A 23,540-nucleotide genomic window follows, 5' to 3' on the forward strand; every position below is an offset into this window, starting at 1 on the left:
GGAAGGACATTTAATGTTTGCAAGTCATTGACCTTTTATTAGGCCTGTTAGCTGTATGACCCACTTATCCAGCATTTTCTGATTGTTATTTTAATTTTAGATTTCCAGCATTTACACTTTTGAGATTCCTCGGGCAAAATTATCTTTGTTGCTCGACTGCTTGCTGCGACTCATAGACCCTGCAACACATTCCAACTCGTTGCCTGACGTCATGTTGTCAATTAACTCCACAATACAAAATACCTCTGACGATACAAGATGATCCTTGTTTCTTTTTCTTTTCATGGGAAGAATTATGAATAGGAAAGTAACTGCTACTTAACACCAGGCTGTAATGCTACATTACGAATAGTGAAAGGCCTGGATAGAGTAGATGTAGATAGGATATTTCCACTAGTGGGAGCGTCTATGACCAGAGACAATACCTCTGAATAAAAGGATGTGCCTTCAGCAAGGAGATGAGGAGGAATTTATTTTGTCAGAGGGTGGTGAATCTGTAGAATTTATTGCCACAGAAGGGTGTGGAGGCCGTCAATGATGTTTTTAATGTGGAGTTTGACAGATTCTTGACTAGTAAGGGTGTCAGGGGTTATGGGGAGAATGTAGGAGAAGGGTTGAGAGGGAAAGATAGATCAGCCATGATTCAATGGTGGAGTAGACTTGATGGGCCGAATGGCCTAATTCTGCTCCTGTAACTTATGGACTTATTGCTGTAGAACCTAACTTATTTTAAGTTTGCATTTGGAATCTTCTAATTTCAAAAGCATACGTATAGTTGTGAATTTGTGTAGTTAGTTTATTTTACTTAGGATTATCTCTGAAATTTAATTTTGGCATTGAAACTTAATTGACTGTAGATACTACAGAAACGAACAGAGGTGTCAGCAAGACAAACCTAAATTATCCTTGTTAGATTGTTAGCGGGGAATCTTTTTTGGCGTTCTTACTCTTGTAAGTACTTAGCAGTACTTCGGCCAGCACCTTAAATTCTGAACTTTTAATCTTGACCATTATCTGAATCATGCTACCTTGTGGGATGAGTTGGAATGGATTATATGATCTATTTGTGTCCAATGTTTCTGTATGGTCATAATAGTTGTTTTTTACAATCCACTTGGGTTGACTCTTCCTCAAAACAGGGAAAATCTTCCAATTCTGAATCTGTTTGACTTTTTAACCAGATAAAATACGTTATTTTACAAATAATAACCTAGTTCACCTGCACATTATTTCAATGCAAAACTAAAATAAGACTAATTAATAGTTGTGGCTGTCTGGATTTTTGTGTCTTTTAATTTGGGGAGAATTTTATTTTCTGTTGCTTAATGGATTGATACTTCTTGTGCCTCGAGTAACATGGTTCATGTCAATCTATTCCCTTTTGGCAATGAAAATTTATTTTGCCTTCCCAAGGTAATTTCAGGACATTATAAACAAAAATTTCATTGTAGTTATTACTCAGCGAGAACATTGTTTGAGCAATCTTTTATGAAGATTGTGAGAGCAATCTTTCACAATATTAACATAATATACATCAAATATCTTTCAACGCTATTTGTATTTTCCGAGTGATTTTTGATCTCCTTGTTCACTGCCTTCATACCATTGAAGTTCAAAAGGATTCAATAGTATTCTTTGCTTTACTAAAGAATCCCGATGTGCCCATCCAAATCTGTGTTAAGAAATAAATATACACTTTGGGGAGGGGGAGATATTTCTTTACTAATGTTGTCAGCCAACACGATACTAAATTAAGAGCGGAAAATGGATTTTAGTGCAAATTTTAAAAAGAAAACTTTTATTTGACGTTGAAATCCTGTTTTGTAATGTTCTCAACTTTATTTTAAAAGAAAATCATGTTCAGAATTGGTTTTGTTTTCTCAAATTCACACTTTTCTCTGTTAGTATCAATACAGTGTATGCTGCAATTATCAAAGGGAAAAATACTTCACAGGCAATTAAGTTCCTCGTTAGTTTTGGCCCACTCTGTAGTATGTATGTGGTGCAGCAGATTTGCTGTGTATTTTGTCACGTACAAGGAGACTACAAGTAAACTTATTAAAGTTCTCTGAATTTTATTTTTACTGGGAAATATTCTGGATAGAATCATACAGCATGAAACAGGCCCTTTGGCCCAATTCATCCATGCCGATAAAGATACCCCATTTAATCTAGTCCCGTTTGGCCAATATCCCTCTAAACCTTTCCTATCCATGAATGAAAAGATGAAAGGATATTGTTATTATTTGTTCTGGCTACAATTTTTTTTTAATGGAATTTTGAAGCAAAATCTATTCCCATTTGGTTACGTGTTGGAAATTTATCTTGTACGATTATAATGTTTCTAGCACACTGAATATTAAGTGTGTAGTACTTATTCTTGTAGGATTTGGAAATACTTCTGCCTTTGGAAGTAATACTTCAGGCAACGCCTCATTTGGATTTGGATCAGCCACTAAACCCTCAGGAAGCCTCAGTGCAGGTTTGTTGTAATTTTGTTTCTGTTAGTGGCGTGATGGTAAATAAGTGATTTCAGATAGCTCATAGCTAGTGTAGCAGAAATCCATTGGGTATTCAGACATGATCGAGTTATAGTCATACAACATAGAAACAGGACCTTCGGCACAACTTGCCCACACTGACCAACATGTCCCTTCTACAATAATCCCACCTGCCTGCATTTGGCCCATATCTCTCGAAACCGGTCCCGTCCATGTACCTGTCTAAATGTTTCTTAAACTTTGCGATGGTACCTGCCTCAACTACCACCTCCAGCAGCTCATTTCATACAGCTACCAGCCTTTGTGTAAAATAAGGTTTTGGGTTCCAATTAATTCTTTACCCCCCCCCCTCACCTTAAACCTATGTCCTCTGGTTCTCGATTCCCCTACCTGGGCATGAGACTCTGCGTTTACCCAATCTATTCCTCTCATAATCTTGTACACCTTTATCAGATCACTTCTCATCCTCTTGCACTCCAAGTAATAGAGTCCTAGCCTGCTCAACCTCTCCCTATTGCCCCTGTCCCACTTAGGAAACCTGAACGGAAACCTCTGGAGACTTTGCGCCCCACCCAAGGTTTCCGTGCGGTTCCCGGAGGTTGCAGGTGGTTGCTGGAGGTTGCAGGTAGTGGAAGCAGGTAGGGAGACTGCACGGAAACCTTGGGTGGGGCACAAAGTCTCCAGAGGTTTCTGTTCAGGATTCCTAAGTGGGACAGGGGCATATAGCTCAGGCCCTCTAGTCTTGGCAACATCCTCGTGAATCTTCTTTTAACCCTTCCCAGCTTGACAACACCTTTCCTATAACATGGTGCCCAAAACCGAACACAGTACTCTAAATTTGGCCTCACCAATGTCTTATACAATTGCAACATGACCTATACTCAATACCCTGACTGATGAGGGCCAATGTGCGGAAATAATTTTTGACCACCTTATATATTTGTAAAGCTACTTTCAAAGAACTATGCACCTGCACTCCTAGATCCCTCTGCTCTACAACACTCTCCAGAGTCCTACCATATCACAGTGTAGGTCCTGCCCATGTTGGACTTCCCAAAATGCAACCTCGCGTTTCTCTGTATTAAATTCCATCAACCATTGCTCAGCCCACCTGGCCAACTGATCAAGAGTGCACTGCAAAGATATACTCGTACTCTAGATGTACTAATGAAAAAAGTGAAAAATACATACCAAAGATCATCCTTTAACGTTGTTCATCTGCAATTGTACTCTGCATTTTGATTGCTATTGATGTTGCATTGCATTGATGATAAATACACACATCTTCTCTTCAGTAGAATAGTATCATCTGAAAGATCTAGGCACAGTTTATATCATAAAGATGCCAATGCAAAATCTGAGATTCTGTCAGATGCAGGATGCAAGATTTATGGCTCCTAGAAAATGCTTGGCTTTGTCCATTTGGCAGGGTATTTATATTGGATTAGTAATCATAATCTTGCCAATGGTGGAGATGCTGGAGTTCTGGTTATCTGAACTATCTCATGGTTCTCTGGTGTGGTTTCGAATCCTTAACCATTGGCTTTTTCCAATCTATACGTTCAATTTCTGGATTTAGGTAAATGATATATGTAGAAATTTACAAATTAACATATACAAGTGAGGATATAGTACATATGTAACAGTTGCGCTCCATCTGCCTTGGCCTACGTGATATCCCGGTTGTCGAACATTTTAACTCCCATTCCAATACTGACCTTCCTGTCCTGTACCTCCTCCACTGTCAGTGAGGCCACGTGCAAATTGTAAGAACAGCACCTCATATTTGACTTGGCCAGTTTACAATCCAGCGGTATGAACATTGATTTCTCTAATTTCAAGTAACTCCTGCATTCCCACCCCTACCCTACTAGTTTCACTTTTTGTATCCTTGTATCCCTCTCATCAACACATCTTCCCCAGCCATCAATGGGCTATTATGTACTCCACCCTTCCTGAGGTCATCTGTTGCTGGCCTTGATTTGTTCTGGCCTTTCTCACCCCCCAGTTTCCTCACACCTCTATCTTTCAATCTGAAGAAGGATTCCGAGCTGAAACAGGAAATGTTAACCAAAGACCCTGTTTCTTTGTTGCAATTCCTATCTACTCTCACTTAAGTGAGAATGAAATTCATATGGGCGTCCAAAATTAATGGAACCATTTACCATTGTGCTTCACGGTATAGGAATCATAGTTCACTTTATCTCACTGAATCATATTTGTGTTGAAAAAGTACTTTATGGAGTAGGAATACAAATAACACGGTATTTTCTTTGTGGTTGAGAGCTAGAGGCATACAACGTGGACACAGGCCCCTCGGCCCAACTTGCCCACACCGCCCAACATGCCCCATCTATACTAGTCCCACCTGCCTGCGTTTGGCCCATATCCCTCTATCCATGTACCTGTCTAAATGTTTCTTAGATATTGCGATAGTAGCAGTCTCAACTACCTCCTCTGGCAGCTCATTCCATACACTCACTATTTTCATAAAGGGTGCATCGAGCAAAGTTATTTAGTTTAGTAGAGTGATGCACACAGAAACGGGCCCTTCAGCCAAACACTTGACTGATAAATTCTGAAAATCTAAGGAGAATATTATCCACTTCGTCTCCTCAGTTGGCATTTTAAACAGAACATTAGAAAATATTTTTAGGGGTAGTACGATGACACAGCGGTAGCCACCTTACAGCTCCAGAGACCTGGGTTCGATCCTGACTACAGGTGCTGTCTGTACGGAGTTTTTACATTCTCCCCGTGACCTGTGCGGATTTTCCCTGGGTGCTCCAGCTTCCTCCCACACTCCAAAGATGTACAGATTTGTAGGTTAATTGACTTTGGGGACAAATTGTAAATTATCCCTAGTGTGTGAAGAATGGTGTTAGTGTACGGGGGGATCACTGGTCGGTGCGGACTCGGTGGGCCGAAGGTTCTGTTTCCACCCTGTATCTCCAAACTAAACTAAACAGCATTGAATCAGGTGTCTGGTGTTGTTGGTCCGTGGTGATATTGGAAAGATTTAAAGAATCATTTAGGCATTGCTATTCATAGGAATAAATGATATGTAATGATAGAATATCTATGAGAACATTATTTTAACCACATCCGTACTAGTGTTATAGTCTGGGACTTCTCATTATGTTGAAAATTTGAAGCTCTCAGATGTTATCCCTCATGATACATCTAATTTATAGCTGAACTTGTCATATTGTATCTGGGCTCCTGTTGAAGCTTAGCAGGTTAGTAGTTGTTCTTCAATGGAAACCCTCAGTTTAATAGAAAAATGTGTCTTGTTATTTTTTATGGTTGAAAATCTGGAAGGCTCAATTGGTGAAACTGAGTGACTGGTGGACACAGAAGATTGTGCAAAATTGTTGTGCACTATTCTGGAAACAACCTATCTTCCATGACTTTTCAATATTAAATAGCTATGAGGAAGAGTCCCTCACACACAAAAGTCATATGTTGCTCTAATTTATTTTTTTTGGGGTGAAAAATCACTTAATTTCCATTAGAGCATTATGCAGAAAGAAATCACCACCCTGAGGTGGTTTTTCTATATAGTTTTCAATTCGTACAACAACTCTGAAACAAATGACAACTATTGAAGCAATAAAACTCAAATTTCAAAAGTACCTTTACTGCCATTCTATAATGTAACTGCAAAAATAATCGTAGAACATGCAACAATACTCACAAGAACAGTTCCTTCAGCCTACAATGTTTTTTACTGAACATAATGTCAAGACCATTTCTTATCTATCTGCACATAATCCATTCCCTGCATATCCATGTGCCTATCCAAAATGCCACCATTGTATCTGCATCCACCACAACGTGGGTTGCAGGCACGCACCAGCCTGTTTGTTTTTTTAACTTGCACTGAATATTTCCTTTAAACTTTGCCCCTCTCTCCTTAAAGCTGTACCCTCTAGTATTTATTTGTTTTCCATCTTGGGGGACTGTTTACCCTTTCTATGCATTTGATAATTTTATATACTTCTATCAAAATACAAAAGATTCTTTAAATTCCATGTTTTAAAATTATTCACCTTTTTATTTTCTTCCTGTCTGCTCCCATCTAAAACCAGAAATATTTTATAACAATGTTTTGTTTCTCTTGGCTTAAAAACAGCACTTGTACCTGTTTGTAGTTGATCATGAGGTAAATAAATGATGCATAACAATGAAGCATCACAAAGTAACTAAATTGTGTGTATTAATAGAATAAATATATGTGGTAGTTGTAACTGATGGCTAAGCTAATTGACTCCACTTGAAGCAGTAGCAGGTCAGGAAGAATAGAATTATGTATAATGCACCAAGATGCATTTCTTCCTATTTTACCAGAACTTTTTTAGTTTTCAATATGCATTTTACCTATTCTAGAGCAAATATGTTAGGATTTCGTATAACATCTTTCTGGAATCTCTAATCTCTATTCGGTGCATTAAATCTGGATTATGCTCCTGACACACAAATACCTTAAAACTAAAAAGTTCATTTTTTTTATTTTTTAGAAATAGCTGTCAAATCAGCTTTGTTAAATGATATTGATTTTACTTTTAAATTTAGTCAGAAGATACTAAATGTGCAGCATAATCATTTTTGTCATTGGAAATATCTCTTTAGACACCCAAACGATTTAGTGTTGATACAGAAATTCCGGTGTTCTTGGCAAAATTAGCTGATCCATTTATCTTAGAGCTTCACTGTTAAGGAATCGTATCTCAATGAATAGCATTTATTGTTTTGAAAGAATACTTTTTATGGCTGGCAATGCAAATAACATTTGTCGTTTTCTTTATGGTTAAGAGCAAAGATGTTTAGTTTAGAGATGCAGCATGGAAACAGGCCCTTTGGCCCACCGAGTCCATGCCGACCATCACCTGTTCACACTAGTTCTATGTTATCCTACTTTCACATCCACTCCACACATTAGGGGCAATTTACAGGGGCAATCAACCTAAAAACCCACACATTTTTGAGGTCACAAGGAGCACGTGCAAACTCCACACGGACATCATGTGAGGTCAGGATCGAACCCGGGTCTCTGTCGACAGCAGCTGCACCACTGTGTGCCGCTCAAAGTTATCCAATTTGATCTTTGTGGACTTAACAGTTACATGAGCTTATACAAAGCCAACCAGTTACAACTAATGCTGTGATTTTAACATGTTATTAGTTTTGTTTTTTAATTAGGATTTTTGTCATAGTTTTCTTTGTTTTCTGGTCACCTGCTATTGCCTATCATTGGTCTTACTTGGGGGAAGTTTATCTAGTCAGTTTGAGTGATGAAAATTGAAAATCCACATGGAGCTGTGTTTATTTTGTAAGAATAAAACACAGATGGGTCAAATGCTTTAACCCGAGTGTCATGGCTAATTAGTGATACCACTATATGTGTGTGAGAACCATTTTCTTTTACAAATATCACAATGATTATTTACTGGTTTTAATATTACTTTCCTGTTTTTTTAAATTTCAGTTATTTTCATTTAAGGAAATTAATTGTGCGCATAAGAGACTTGGTGTTTCTGATTATGTAAACTGTTGTTTATTTTCTTGCAGTTGTGTGTGATTTAGAGCCATAGTCTTACAGCATGGAAGCAGGCCATTTGGCCCAACTTGCCAACATGTCCCATGTACACTAGTCCCACCTGCCTGCATTTGGCCCATATCCCTCTTAAACTTGTCCTAAACTTGTCTAAATGTTTCTTGAACATTGAGATTGTACCTGCTTTAATTGCCTCTTCCGGCAGCTCGTTCCATACACCCACCATTCTTTGTGTGAAGAAATGACTCTTCCAGTTCCTATTAAATCTTCCCCCTCCCCCATCACCTTGAACCTCTGGTTCCTGATTCCCCAACTCTGGGCAAAAGACTGTGTGTATACCCGTTCTATTCCTCTCATGATTTTGTGCACAATTACTTTTCTCTTGGTTAACTTCCTTCCCCAGCATTATCATCGCCCACCTATAGTACTTATAAATACTTGAAAATAATATTCTACCATCCTCTTGAAACAAAGCCACCCACTAATGATAGTTATGCATAATCTGAGGGTGCTGGAAATGTAATTTACGTCAATAGGAATTGCTTTCAAAATTTAATGGTTACAATCACACAAAGTTCCTTCCTTCTTGGTTTTAACAAATGTATTCAAACCGTTTATTTTGAGTTAATTAAATAATGAATGCATTTTACTATTCTTCAGATTAATTTTGAACTCTTAAGAGGCGAGTAAATGATTAGAAATGCACTCTTAATATTTGGAATGAATCTCGGTGCGAAAATTGCCGTGCTGTCTAATTTGAAATCTTGCACGAAAGACTGTTCAATATGGCACTGATAGTTTTGAAAATGACACAACTTATGAACTGTAATTGCTGTTCAAAAAATATTTTGGGCATTTAGACTCTTAAATTCTTTTGTGTAATATGGGGAGAAAGCACATCCGACTGCTTTTATTTCATTTTTGAAACGCCTCACCAGTTTGTTCTATAACAAGAGTGCATTCAACACGGGGGTGTTATTTTTGCTTCTTATATGCCTGCAGTTTGGGAAAACAGATGCAAGAAAGTTTTTTTATGTGTAGTTTTTGTTTTTTTTATTTTCATGTGCAAGGTTTTGGCAGCTCAACTACAACTGGATTTAACTTCAATAACCCTGGGATCACAGCGTCTGCTGGTCTGACCTTTGGTGTGTCCAATCCTTCAACATCAGGTCTTAGCAGCAATCTTGTAGGGGGACAGCTCCTACAACTGAAGAAACCACCAGCCGGCAACAAGCGGGGCAAAAGATAGAGAATTATTATTTTGGGCAGGGCCACATATTTCTTAAATTAGGCATGACTCATGGTTCTGTGTCCCAAATATGTTTTTTAACAGTTGTAGATAGAAATCTACCACCAAATAGAATGTTTATATTTGACCAGGCGAGCTTTAATCAGAAATTCCTCATTTTCCAGAAGGAGTCTGATATCAATGAGTTTTCACAGTGAAGATTATATTTTTGAAAGTAACACAAGATGGATTGTGTACCTAGCTAATTTCATATATACAAAGCTTAAACGAGGAGTGTATCAGGTGTTTTCTATGTTAGTAATTGGTCACATACCTATTGAAGATCAGCTGCTATGTAAGTGAATTTGAACCATGAGCTTTGCAGACGACTGCCTCACTGAGAAATGGAAATTATTTGTGTTAAGTCGGTAACATGCGTGTTTTAAATATGGAAATTCACAGCGATCATAGCCTTTAAACATTGCACTTTTTATACAGTAGGTACTGCCCAATACGTGTCTTTGTAGTAAGAGAGTTAGGCAGTCATACCTTTGCGTTGTGAAGGTATCATGGTTGAGAGATTTGGTGGTGGTGACTTTCCTTTAATATATAGTTAATGTCTATTTTTGTAAGGTTGGAGGAAACTCCGCTCTGATGCCTTTATTGGTGAGGGAGGAAGTGAGAGATGTTGAGTTGGATGGGATTGTTAGCGAATGTCACTGTTGTCCTCAATCTCACCGTGTTTTTGTGCATGAGATGCTGCTGTGTGCAGGCTTAATTTGGAATTTACTTACAATGATTTTTCAAGGCCAGATTTGTTTTCTGAATTGTTTTCTTCGTGACCACCAAGTTATTTACGTCTGTTTGTTTCAAAACAAGTGAAATGGAAACGTATATAACAAATGTATTTGAACTTTGTTGTGAAGTCTTGAATTAGAAGAAAATGCAATTGTATTTGGAGAAAATTGTTAATTTTGTTAAAATAAAGCAACTTCCACAAGCTTTGTTATTCTGTATGTTTCTAATGAGACCTACATCTATGATTTACGACACTGGTTCTGTTTCTTAGACACACATTCATAACTAATATAACAATGGACTTGTGCAGAAGATCGACACAAAATGCTGCGGGTCAGGCAGCATCTCTGGAGAAAAAGGATGGTGACGTTTTGGGTCGGGACCCTTTTTCAGATGTCCCGACCCGAAACATCACCCATCCTTTTTCTCCAGAGATGCTGCCTGACCCACTGAGGTGCTCAATCTCCTGTAAATAGCATCTACAGTTCCTTTCTACACAACTTGTACAAGTTTTAAAGAAAAAAGTGACTAGGTTATGTAGTCTATCAAAACTCCAGGACATTTATTCCCATTGTGACATAGACATAGAAAATATGTGCAGGAGTAGTGTGCCCTTCGAGCCAGCACTGCCATTCAATATGATCATGGCTGATCATCCAAAATCAATACCCCATTCCTGCTTTCTCCCCATTTCCCTTGATTCCATTAGCCCTGAGAGCTTTTCTCTAACTCTCTCTTGCAAACATCCAGTGAATTGGCCTCCACTGCCTTCTGAGGCAGTAGAATTCCACAGATTCACAACTCTCTGGGTGAAAATGTTTTTCCTCATCTCAGTCCTATCCATAAAGTGTGACCCCTAGTTCTGGACTCCTCCAAAATGTGGGAAATTTTTCCTGCATCTAGCCTGTCCAATCCCTTAAGAAGTTTATATGTTTCTATAAGATGCCCTCTCATCCTTCTAAATTCCAGTGAATATAAGCCCAGTCGATCCATTCTTTCATCAGATGCCAGTCTCGCCATCCCGGGAATCAACCTGATGAACGTACGCTGCACTCCCTCAATAGCAAGAATGTCCTTCCTCAAATTAGGAGACCAAAAATGTATTTAAATATCTTTCTTCCCTGAAGAAACAAAAATGTGTCTTATATGACACATCAAAATTATTTCAATTATGGCGCTTGACACTACACAACAAAATATTAAACGTGACTACTTTCATTTACATGACATTGCTGTGTCCCAAACATGATGGTCCCCTGAAATGGGGGGACTATGTATAAACACTGCTGTAATGGTGAAACCTAAATGTATAAAAAATGGCCTTTAATAAAATCTGACAGTGTGCACTTTAACCACATGTGATTTTTTTTTTTCTCTATTACAAATCTCAAATTGTGGAGTACAGAGGCAAATAAATAGATGATGGGTCTTTGTCCCAACATTATGAAGGGCACTGTATCTCAATTAAATGTGTTCTTCCCTTGTCCAAGAGAAAACAACCTGCCTAGTTAAAAACATCCCTCGTACTGAAATTCTCAACTCTAAGTAGGATAGTGTTAGTGTACAGCATAAGCGTTGCTCAGCACGGACTCGATGGGCCGAAGGCCCTGTTTCCGTGCTGTATCTCTCGTCTAATCGTACCCCTTACTGTGATGGCCTGAATTCTCACGTATCCATTGTCTGGTGTTTTATACTATCAGGCATGACCTTTCCTGTTCTTATAATCTGTGCAATCAATACAAGCAAATATTCCCCAAACCTTCTTAATCACTTCATCCACCTGCCCTGCTCCTTAAGGACATATGCTCTTTGTTCCTCTATATTTCCCTATAGCTGCCAGGTATATTGTGTAGCAAGGAACTGCAGATGCTGGTTTACACTGGAGATGGACACACAAAGCTGGAGTAACTCAGTGGGGCAGGCAGCATCTCTGGCGAGAAGGAATGGGTGACATTTCGGGTCAAGTCCCTTCTTCAGACTGAGTCAGGGGAGAGGGAAACTAGAGGTATTAAAAGGAACAGACCAAATGAATGATATTCTCTTGTTTGCCTTTTCTAAATGAATTCCCTCAAACTTCTCTGGATTGAACTCTATTTGTCATTATCTTTTATTTTTGGTCCAACTGCTCCGTTTATTGATTTGTAGATCTCCATTATCTGCCCAGCCAATTTGATATAATTTGCACTTCACCTTGCCCCTAACATTCAAGTCCAACTGATGGACAAATGCCATGAAAAGCCAGAAACCTGTAATTAAATTCCCCAGAATTTAACTGCTTGCACCTGCCTTCTTGTTGAAGCACCATTGTCCTTTGTTTTCTGTTTAAACCATCATTGGATCCCTTTGATTCCATGGTTTTTATTTTCTTATCAATGTTAGACTCATTTTAAAATCTATGTCGATGATATCAAATGAACTAATCTCACCAAACTTCTTACCTCATCAATTGTTAAACAGGTATGAACTTCCTTTAACAAATTTATGCCCAATTTTCCCGATTAAACTTTAATGCCTTTCTAATTGGAGAATAATGTTGTTCCTCAGAATTTATTCGTAGTAATTGGTTTTCATTGCTCGACTAACTCGCCCGCATTACCTGATCTATCTTTTTCTCTCTTTTGAAACAGCAATACCATACCTGCAGCCGTCCATTACTTAACACTAGGGACGGTACAGTGGCACAGCGGTAGAGTTGCTGCCTTACAGTGCCAGGGACACGGGTTCAATCCTGTGTACCGGTGCTGTCTGTACATAGTTTGTACATTCTTCCTGTGACCTGCATGGGTTTTCTCTGAGTGCTCTGGTTTCCTCCCACATTCAAAAAGCGTGCAGGTTTGTGGGTTAATTGGCTCCTGTAAAATTGATAAAACTGTCCCTAGTGTGTAGGGGATCACTGGTTGGGACGGACTCAGTGGGCCAAAGGGCCTGTGTCCCATGCTGTATAACTAAACTAATCACTGCATTCTGTAAGATTAGATAATAATGGTCAGTACTTTATTTGCTCTTAAATAGAATGGTGTATGTTTTATCTAGATTTGTGGCTCTGGAATAACATAAGAAATAAGAGCAGGGGTAGGTCACACTGCACTGGGCCTGCCCCACCATTCAATAACATTCCCGCTGATCTGATCTTCACCCTCAACTCGATTTACTGCCCCTTCCCCATAACTCTGTAGTCCAACAACTTAACTGCCTCAGCCCATAAATACCTTTAATGTCTCAACATCCATCGCCCTCTGAAGTGAAAAATTCCAATGATGACTTGCGTTGGAGAAAGCATTCTTCATCTAGGGAGGCACAGTGGTGCAGCGGTAAAGCTGCTGCCTCAGCACCGGAGACCCAGATCTGATCCCGACTACGGGTGCTGTCTGTGTGGACTTTGTACGTTCTCCCTGTGACCGTGTGGGTTTTCTCCAGATGCTCTGGCTTCCTCCCACCTCCTGAAGATGTACAGATTTTTTGTTTAATAGGCTTCCGTCAATTGCCCCTAGTGTATAGGGTGTGGAACTGTGATAACATAGAACTAGTATATGGGTGATCAATGGTCAGCATGGACTTAATGGATCGAAGGGTGAGACTTGTCCTTGATTATGCTGGTGGCCTTGCTGAAGCAGCATGAAGTGCAGATGAGAAAATGGAAGGGAGGCTGGAAAGAGTTCAGAGAAGATTTATGAAGATATTGCCAGGACTTCGGGGGCAAACTTCCCATTGATAGAAGGGTTGAGTATTGGAGACATGGATTTAAGGAGACGGGACTACAGAACAAGGAACAAGTAGGCCATTCGGCCCTTCGAGCCAGCACCACCATTCAATGTAATCATGGGTGATCATCCAGAATCAGCCTTTCAGGTCTCAGAATCCAGAATATTTTTTCAGTTAGAGAGTAATCTCAAATTCACTGGCTCAATCCTTGTTTAAAAAACAAAATGAGATACATTAGATAAATTAGATAAAATAAAATCCATTGTTACGGGTAACTAGGCAGGGAGTAGGTCTAATTCGATCGCTCCTCGGAAGCTGGTGGTTTTTTAGTGATGTAATGATTCTATAGGCAGTACAGGGTGACGTGGTGGCGCAGCTGGTAGACCTGCTGTCTCACAGCGCCAGAGACCTGGGTTTGCTCCTGACCTCAGGTGTTGGCTGTTAGGAGTTTGCATTCTCTCCTTGTGACCTTGTGAGTTTCCTCCGGATGCTCTGGTTTCCACTCACGTCCTAAAGATGTGCGGGATTGTATGTTAATTGGCTCTCTGTAAATTGTCCCCAGTTTGTTGGGAGTGGATGAGAAAGTGAGATAACATACAACTAGTGTGATAGAGTAACTCAGCGGGTCAAGCAGCACCTCAGGAGAACATGAAGAGGCGACGTTTCGGGTCGGGACCTTTCTTTTGTCCCGACCCAAAACATCACCTATCCATGTTCTCCAGAGATGCAGCCTGATCTGCTGAATTACTCCAGCACTTTGTGTCTCTTTCTGTAGCCCAACATATGCAGTTCCTTGTTTCTACATGGAACTAGTGTGAACTAGTTCAGTTCTACATAGAACTAGTTGATCAATGATCGGCAATGACTCATTGGGCCGAAGAGCCTATTTCCTTGCTGTATCTTTAAAATAAATGCTCCACCATTGAAGATGATACCTGTGGGATACTAATATCCTGTGGCTCCCAGGCTACTTGGCAATGGTAGTGGCAGGACAATAGTTTAAAAAAAAATCCATGTCCAAACTCCACTTTAGTTTGTCTCAGTGTCCATTAGAGGGCAAGCTTGTCATTTGCAGATGCACTCGTGTTGCTTGGAGTAGATGGGAAAAGCATTAGCACCTCCTTTCCTACGAGGACTCGCATCCTTACAGCAATAATTACAAATGATCACAGGTGTTGAAATTTGGGGCCAATTTTTGATTGGAATTGGTGAGAATAAAATGTTATTCAAGCGGAGGCCAACATTTCAATTACAGAACTCCTAGCATGCAGTCTGAAGAAAGGCCCCGACCTGAAGTGTCATTTATGCATAAATAAACACAAAGTGCTGGAGTAACTCAGCATGTCATGCAGCATCTCCCGAGAAGAAGGAATCGGTAACGTTTCGGGTCGGGTGACTTCATACTGAGAAAGGGTCCCGACCCAAAAGATCACCTATCCTTTTTCTCTGGCGATGCTGCCTGACCTACTGAGTTACACCAGCACTCCACGTGGATAGGTGACATAGAAGCAAAGAACTGCAGATGCTGGATTATGCCAAAGCAAGATACAAAGTGTTGAAGTAACTCAGCGGGCCAGGCAGCATCACCAGAGAAAAAGGATAGGTGACTTTTCGGGTTGTGACCCTTCTTCAGTCTGAAGAAGACGTGGGCCTAAATGCCTGTTCCAGTGCTGTACTGTTCTATGTATTTCCTTCTAAAATATACTGTGAATTTAGGAAGTTGTGAAGTAAAAGCGTCCAAAATTCCAAGATCTGGACTCTGGCATTAAATCTTGGCTGAATTTCAGTGTGGTACTAAGGAAGCTTGTGTTATTGAGGTGCCATCTACAAATTAACATTTTGATGTAGTAGCTCTCTTGGAGTGAGTGTCTTTAGACATTAGAGATACAATGTAGAAACAGGCCCTTCGGCCCATTGATACTGCGCTGATTAGCGATCACCTCATACACTAGCACAATCCTACACACTAAGTACAATTTTACTGAAGCCAATTAACCTACAAACCTGCACATCTTTGGGATGTGGGAGGAAACCCACGCGGTCACATCAAGAACGTGCAAACTTCGTACAAACAGCACTCGTGGTCAGGCGAGTCTCTGGCGCTGTCGGGCAGCATCTCTACCGCAGCATTACTGTGCTGCTTGACTGATGTAAAATATCCCACAGCACAATTCAGAATAGACCAGGTGCTCTGACCAGCATTTATATCTCAATCAACATGAGTGAAATAGTTTAATTGATCACTCACCTTATTACAATTTGCGTGACCTTGCTTTGCGCACGTTTGCTGCTGTTTTCCTACATTAAAACTTTGCTGGCACTTGAAAACTCATTAATTGACTATGAGGCACTTTGGTTTATCCAACAAATGTCAGCGCCGCACCCTATTAACTGAAGAAGGGTCCCGACCCGAAACGTCACCTATCTATATCCTCCCCTCCAGAGATGTGCCTGACCTACTGTGTTAGTCCAGCACCTCTGTGTTTTACTATTGACTGTTATGTTTGGGAGAAGATGGAAAGAGACAACGTTCAGCACTGCTCAAATGGACTTGAACCACAGATTTCTGTTCGATCTGTTGCTTTTTACAAAGGTGAGTTTCACTATTTGAAAATGGACTTTAAGAAATATAACGCTATTGTAGATGCTGAACATTAAATGGATGAGAATTGTGATGAGTGGTCGGCATGGACTCAGTGGGCTGAAGGGCCTGTTTCCATGCTGCATGACTAAACAAGAAACAACTTCTAGCTTGGTTTAGAAATACACTGAATACAGGCCCTTCAGCCCACCGAGCTAACACCAACCATCGACAACCTATACTATACCAGGAGCAATTTGCAGAAGCCAATTAACGTATAAACCCGCATGTCTTTGGGATGTGGGAGGAAACCGGAGGGTCCAGAGAAAACCCACATGGTCACAGGGAGAATGTACAAACTCCACTCAGGCTGCAACCAGGTTCAGGATAGAACCCAGGTCTCTAGTGTTGTGAGGCAGCTGCTCTACCACTGTGCCACCTATTATCTAGAATGATAAAATCATCAGTCTTTGTGATACACTGCAGGCTTTTTGATCCAGCGTGCTTTTATTGTTCCCTGAAACAGGTTGAACATTTTTCTCTCTCCAACTTTCCATTTTTTTAAAAGTATTATTCATAAATCCTATTTTGGGGATTTTTAGTTTTAAGTTTATTATTGTCATGTGTACCGAGGTGAAGTGAAGAGTTTTGTTTTATATGCTATCCAAACAGATCACATTAAAAAACGAGCCAAACTTAAGTGCAATTGGTAGAGAAAAGGGCAAGATACAGAATGCAGAATATAGTTCTCTGCATTGTAGCACAATAGTTCCAGGAACAAAGTCCAATGTTCGTAATGGAGTAGAGTTAAATTGCATAGTACCCATAAGATCATAAGATACGGGAGCAGAATTATGCCAATTGGCCCATCGAATCTACTCCGCCATTCATTCATGGCTGATCTACCTTTCCCTCTCAACCACACTCTCCTGCCTTCTCATAACGTTTGACACCCTTACTAATCAAAAATGTATCAATCTCCACTTTAAAAATAGCCAATAACTTGGCCTCCATAACCGTCCGTGGCAATCAATTCCGCAGATTTATCACCCTCTGGCTGAAGAAATTCCTCCTTATCTCCATTCTAAAGGTACGTCCTTTAATTCTGAGGCTGTGCCCTCAGATCCTAGACTCTCCCACTACTAGAAATGTCCTCTCCGCATCCACTCTATGTAGGCCTTTCAGTATTTGGTAAGTTTCAACATGATCCCTGGCTTATGTCAGCAAACAAACTAAATCTGGCAATTAGATGTATGTTTATTTTTTATAGGTGATCAAGACTGAGGGAGGAATGTTATCCAAATAAAAGGGAGAGTGCAGAGAAGATTTATGAGGATGTTGCCAAGACTTGACAGCCTGAGCTATTGGGAGATGCTGGGCAGGCTGCGACTGTATTCCTTGGAGCCCAATAAGCTGTGGGTGATCTTTTTGAGGTGTACAAGATCATGAGAGGAATAGAAAGGGTGAATAACAGAGTTCTTTACACAGAGTAGGGGAATCGAATGATAGGACATACGTTTAAGGTGAGAGAAATGTATTTAATAGAAAACAGAAGTACAACTTTTACAAAGGTGCAGATAAGCCTGCACAGATAATAGGTGGCACATTTGCTCAGCAGTAGAGTTGCAGCCTCACAGCGGTAGAGTTGCAGCCTCACAGCGCTAGAGTTGCAGCCTCACAGCGGTAGAGTTGCAGCCTCACAGCAGTAGAGTTGCAGCCTCACAGCGGTAGAGTTGCAGCCTCACAGCGGTAGAGTTGCAGCCTCACAGCGCTAGAGTTGCAGCCACACAGCGGTAGAGTTGCAGCCTCACAGCGGTAGAGTTGCAGCCTCACAGCGGTAGAGTTGCAGCCTCACAGCGCTAGAGTTGCAGCCTCACAGCGCTAGAGTTGCAGCCTCACAGCGCTAGAGTTGCAGCCTCACAGCGCTAGAGTTGCAGCCACACAGCGGTAGAGTTGCAGCCTCACAGCGCTAGAGTTGCAGCCTCACAGCGCTAGAGTTGCAGCCTCACAGCGCTAGAGTTGCAGCCACACAGCGGTAGAGTTGCAGCCTCACAGCGGTAGAGTTGCAGCCTCACAGCGCTAGAGTTGCAGCCTCACAGCGCTAGAGACCTGGGTTCTATCTGGACCTCGGGTGCTATCTGTGCGGAGTTTGTACCTTTTCCCTGTGTTTAGAGTTTTAGTTTAGAGATACAGTGCGGAAACAAGCCCTTCGGCCCACCGGGTCCACACTAACCAGCGATCCCCATCCAACACACTAGGGACAATTTTACACATACACCAAGCCAATTAACCTACATACCTGTACGTCTTTGGAGTGTGGGAAGAAACTGAAGATCTCGGTGAAAACCCACGCAGGCACGAGGAGAACGTACAAACTCCGTACACACAGCAGCCATAGTCAGGATCGAACCCAGGTCTCTGGCGCTGTAAGGCAGCAACTCTACCTCTGCGCCACCATGCCGCCCTATGACTGGGTTTTCTCCGGGTGCTCCGGTTTCCCCCCACGTCCCAAAGATGTGCAGGTTTATAGGTTAATTGCGTACTGTAAATTGCCCCCAGTATGTAGGACATAGAACTGGAGTACAGGTGATTGATGGTTGTCGTGGACTCAGTGGCCCGAAGTGCCCATGGTGGTGGGTATATGGAATAAGCTGCCAGAGGAAGTAGTTAAGGCAGGTACTATAACAAAATTGAAAAGACATTTGGGCAGGTACATGGATAGGAAAGATTTAGAGGGATATGGGTAAACACAAGCATGTGGGAATAGATGAGGCTTGTTGAGCAAGTTGGGCCGAAGGGCCTGTTTCCGTGCTATATGACTATGCGAGCTCTCTTCAATACATTCAATCAGATTGTTTTTTAAAGATTCACTTTAATCACAGACCCCGGAAGATGGCCCTCTAGTTTATTACATTATCCACAGGATAGATTTACCAACAATCCAGTCAACCCATGGGACTGTAGTCGGCTAAGCCGGCAACATGTGCTGGCATCTTGGCACATCGCTCAGAATAGCAATCTGAGGAAGGGTCCCAACGCGAAACCTCACCCATCCTTTTTCTCCAGAGATGCTGCCTGACCTGCTGAGTCACTCCGGTACTCTGTGTCTACCTTCGCTCAGATTAGCAATTTATAAACTCAGAATGAATTAATGATACTTTCTTTTCACATGTGACATGTCACAATGAAATTCTTTGTTTTACAAACCATACACAAAGTATGCAATGAGTTGCCACGTATAGGGCACCAACAAAGTTACAAGTGTTCAATGTAGTCCCCAATGGTGCCTCTTTGTTCTCTTGGCGCCCCCCACAGGCTGGGTCCCTCATTCAATCAAAACAACCAACTGAATCAAACCCTGAAAAATGGCCACATATATATAAAAGATTTTCAATCTTTCAAGTGGAGAATTCTCTTTAAAAATTGACATTATTTGGCTAATCAATTATTAAGTCATTCCCTGAATTTCTTGTTCTGAACTTCCTGTCATTTCTAATCCAAAGACGTACTGGTTTGTTGGTTAATTGGTTAAGTGTAAATTGTCTCTAGTGTGTATAGGGTTGCATTAGTGTGCGGGAGTCGCTGGTCAGCGCGGACTCTGTGGGCCTAGGGGCCTGTTTCCGTGCTGTATCTCTAAACTAAACTAATGTTTAAGAAAGAAGTGCAGATGCTGGAAAAATCGACGGTAGACAAAAATATGTAGAAACTCAGTGGGTGAGGCAGCATCTATGGAGCGATGGAATAGGTGTCATTTCGGGTCGTGACACTTCTTCAGACTGATGTGGGGGAGGGGGGGGCGGGAAGAAGAAAGGAAAAGCGGAGACAGTGGGCTGTGAGAGAGCTGGGAAGGGGAAGGGAAGGAGGGAGAAAGCAAGGACTACCTGAAATTAGAAAAGTCAATGTTCATACAGCTGGGGTGTAAATTACCCAAGCAAAATATGAGGTGCTGCTCCTCCAATTTGCGGTGGGACTCACTCTGGCCATGGAGGAGCCCCAGGACAGAAAGGTCGGATTCGGAATGGGATGGAGAGTTGAAGTGCTGAGCCACCAGGAGATCAGGTTAGTTAATGCGAACTGTGCGGAGGTGTTGGGCGAAGTGATCGCCAAGCGTGCGCTTGGTCTCACCGATGTAGAGCAGTTGACACCTAGAGCAGCGGATGCAATAGATGAGGTTGGAGGAGGTGCAGGTGAACCTCTGCCTCACCTGGAAAGACTCTTTGGGTCCTTGGATGGAGTCGAGGGGGAAGGTAAAACGACAAGTGTAGCATTTCCTGCGGTTGCAAGGGAAATTACCAGGGGAGGGGTTGGTTTGGATGGGAAGGGACAAATTGGCCAGGGAATTATGGAGGGAGCGGTCTTTGCGGAAAGCCGAAAGGGGAGGAGATAGGAAGATGTGGCCAGTGGTGGGATCCCGTTGGAGGTGGTGAAAATGTCAGGATTATCTGTTGTATGTGACGGCTGGTAGGGTGGAAGGTGAGGACTAGGGGGACTCTGTCCTTGTTACGAGTGGGGGGATGGGGAGTGAGAGCAGAGTTACGGGATATAGAAGAGACCTTGGTGAGAACCTCATCTATAGTCGAAGAGGGGAACCCCCGTTCCCTAAAGAATAAGGACATCTCCGATGCCCTGGTTTGGAACACCTCATCCTGGGTGCAGATGCGGCGTAGACGGAGGAATTAGGAGTAGGGGATGGAGTCCTTACAGGAAGCAGGGTGGGAAGAAGAGTAGTCCAGATAGCTATGGGAGTCATCCATTATTTTAAACTGCCGGCGGGACATCAACTACCTCAACTTCTTCACTCCCCTTACTCATTCTAACCCCCCCGAACGTACAGCCCTCCACTCACTCTGCAACAACCCAGACTGGGTGATCAAACCTGCCGTGGTAGTCTGGCGCGCTGATCTCTATCGCTCTGAGGTCAGACACCTCCTCCTACTTATCCTTGGACCATGATCCTTGGACCATGACGAGCACCAGGCCATTATCTCAAGCACCATCACTGGCTTCATCACTTCCGGCTCCCTGCCCTCCCAAGCCTCCAACCTCATCGTTTCCCAGCTCCGCATGGCCCGATTTTACCTTCTCTCCAAAATCCACAAACCTGACTGTCCTGGCAGACCCATTGTTTCTGTTTGTTCTTGTCTCACCGAACTTATTCCCACATACCTCGACTCCATCCTATCACCCCTACCTATGTCTAAGATACCTCACACGCTCTTCGTCTCCTCCATGACTTCCGTTTTCCAGGCCCCCACTCCCTCATCTTCACCATGGATGTCCAGTCACTCAACACCTCCATCCCCCACCAGGAGGGTCTTCAAGCCCTCCGTTTCTTCCTTGACCGCAGAACCAACCAATCCCCGTCTACTGATACTCTCCTCTACCTAGCAGAGCTGGTCCTTACCCTCAACAACTTTTCCTTTGACTCCTCCCATTTCCTTCAAATCCAAGGAGTAGCTATAGGCACGCGCATAGACCCCAGCTATGCCTGCCTCTTTGTAGGGTACGTCGAATAATCCTTCTTCGTGGCATACCGTGGCCCTAGCCCCGAACTTTACCTCCGCTACAATGATGACTGCATCGGTGCTACTTCCTGCGCCCATGCAGAACTCACTGACATCATCCATTTCATCACTAACTTCCATCCGGCACTCAAATACACCTGGACAATTTCCAACATCTCCCTACCGTTTCTAGACCTCACTATCTCCATCGCAGGTAACTGACTACTGACCGACATCTACTACAAACTCACTGACTCCCAATTCCTCCGTCTACGCCGCATCTGCACTCAGGATGAAGTGTTCCAAACCAGGGCATCGGAGATGTCCTCATTCTTTAGGGGTTCCCCTCTTCGATTATAGATGAGGCTCTCACGAGGGTCTCTATACCCCGTGACTCTGCTCTCACTCCCCATCTCCCCACTCGTAACAAGGACAGAGTCCCCCTTGCCCTCACCTTCCACCCTAGCAGCCGTCACATACAACAGATAATCCTCCGACATTTTCGCCACCTCCAACGGGATCCCACCACTGGCCACTTCTTACCATCGCCTTCCCTTTCGGCTTTCCGCAGAGACCGCCTCCTCCGTAACTACCTGGTCAATTCGTCCCTTCCCACCCAAACCAACCCCTCCCCTGGTACTTTCCCTTGCAACCGCAGGAAATGCTACACTTGTGGCTTTACCTCCCCCCTTGACTCCATCCAAGGACCCAAGCAGTCTTTCCAGGTGAGGCAGAGGTTCACCTGCACCTCCTCCAACCTTATCTATTGCATCCGCTGCTCTAGGTGTCAACTGCACTACATCGGTGAGACCAAGCGTAGGCTTGGCCATCGCTTCGCCCAATACCTCCGCACGGTTCGCATTTAACCAACCTGATCTCCCTGTGGCTCAGCACTTCAACTCCCCCTCCCATTCCGAATCCGACCTTTCTGTCCTGGGGCTCCTCCATGGCCAGAGTGAGTCCCACCGCAAATTGGAGGAGCAGCACCTCATATTTTGCTTGGGTAGTTTACATCCCAGCGGTATGAACAATGACCTCTAATTTCAGGTAGTCCTTGCTTTCTCCCTCCTTCCCCTCCCCTTCCCAGCTCTCCCACAGCCTACTGTCTCCGCCTCTTCCTTTCTTCTTCCCGCCCCCCCCTCCACCCCCACATCAGTCTGAAGAAGGGTCTCAACCCGAAACATCACCTATTCCTTCGCTCCATAGATGCTGCCTCACCCACTGAGTTTCTCCAGCATTTTTGTCTACCTTAAGCTAAACTAATGTTGAGAACTGGTACTCAAATATATATATATATATATATATGCGTTCAGAGTTAAATAATGGGTTAATAATGTCAAATAGTTATGCAGATTCAATTAACGACTAAAACAATCAGGTCACTGATGAAACTGGTACTCAATTACGGAAGAGGCCCAAAAGAATATGTGTTCAGAAACCAAAATAATTTATCAATAGTGTCAAATAGTTATGCCGGTTCAATCAATTATTAAAACAATCTGCTCACTTGTGAATCTGGTTAATTACAGAAATTATGAGAACTGGTACTCAAAAATATGTATTCAGGAACCAAAATAATAAAAGTGTTAATAATAGCAAGTAGTTATGTGGGTTCAATTAATGATTAAAACAATCAGCTCACTAGTGAAATTAATTTATCCAAATTATT

General features: G+C 42.2%; 1 protein-coding gene across 4 annotated transcripts in view; it reads left to right on the forward strand.

The window, feature by feature from the left end:
• Positions 1-10,286, forward strand: part of nup58 (nucleoporin 58) — a 46,938-nt gene extending 36,652 nt beyond the window's left edge. For 3 of the 4 annotated variants that reach the window (XM_033022775.1, XM_033022776.1, XM_033022777.1), the window contains 2 exons: positions 2,387-2,482; positions 9,129-10,286. In XM_033022775.1, coding sequence (XP_032878666.1) covers positions 2,387-2,482; positions 9,129-9,307 — 275 coding nt within the window. In that variant the 3' untranslated portion in view covers positions 9,308-10,286. The remainder of the gene's footprint in view (positions 1-2,386; positions 2,483-9,128) is intronic. The other variant, XM_033022778.1, reaches the window with a different exon arrangement.
• Positions 10,287-23,540: the final 13,254 nt, after the last annotated feature.

Source organism: Amblyraja radiata, chromosome 6 (assembly GCF_010909765.2).
Source record: "Amblyraja radiata isolate CabotCenter1 chromosome 6, sAmbRad1.1.pri, whole genome shotgun sequence".
Lineage (NCBI taxonomy): Eukaryota > Metazoa > Chordata > Chondrichthyes > Rajiformes > Rajidae > Amblyraja > Amblyraja radiata.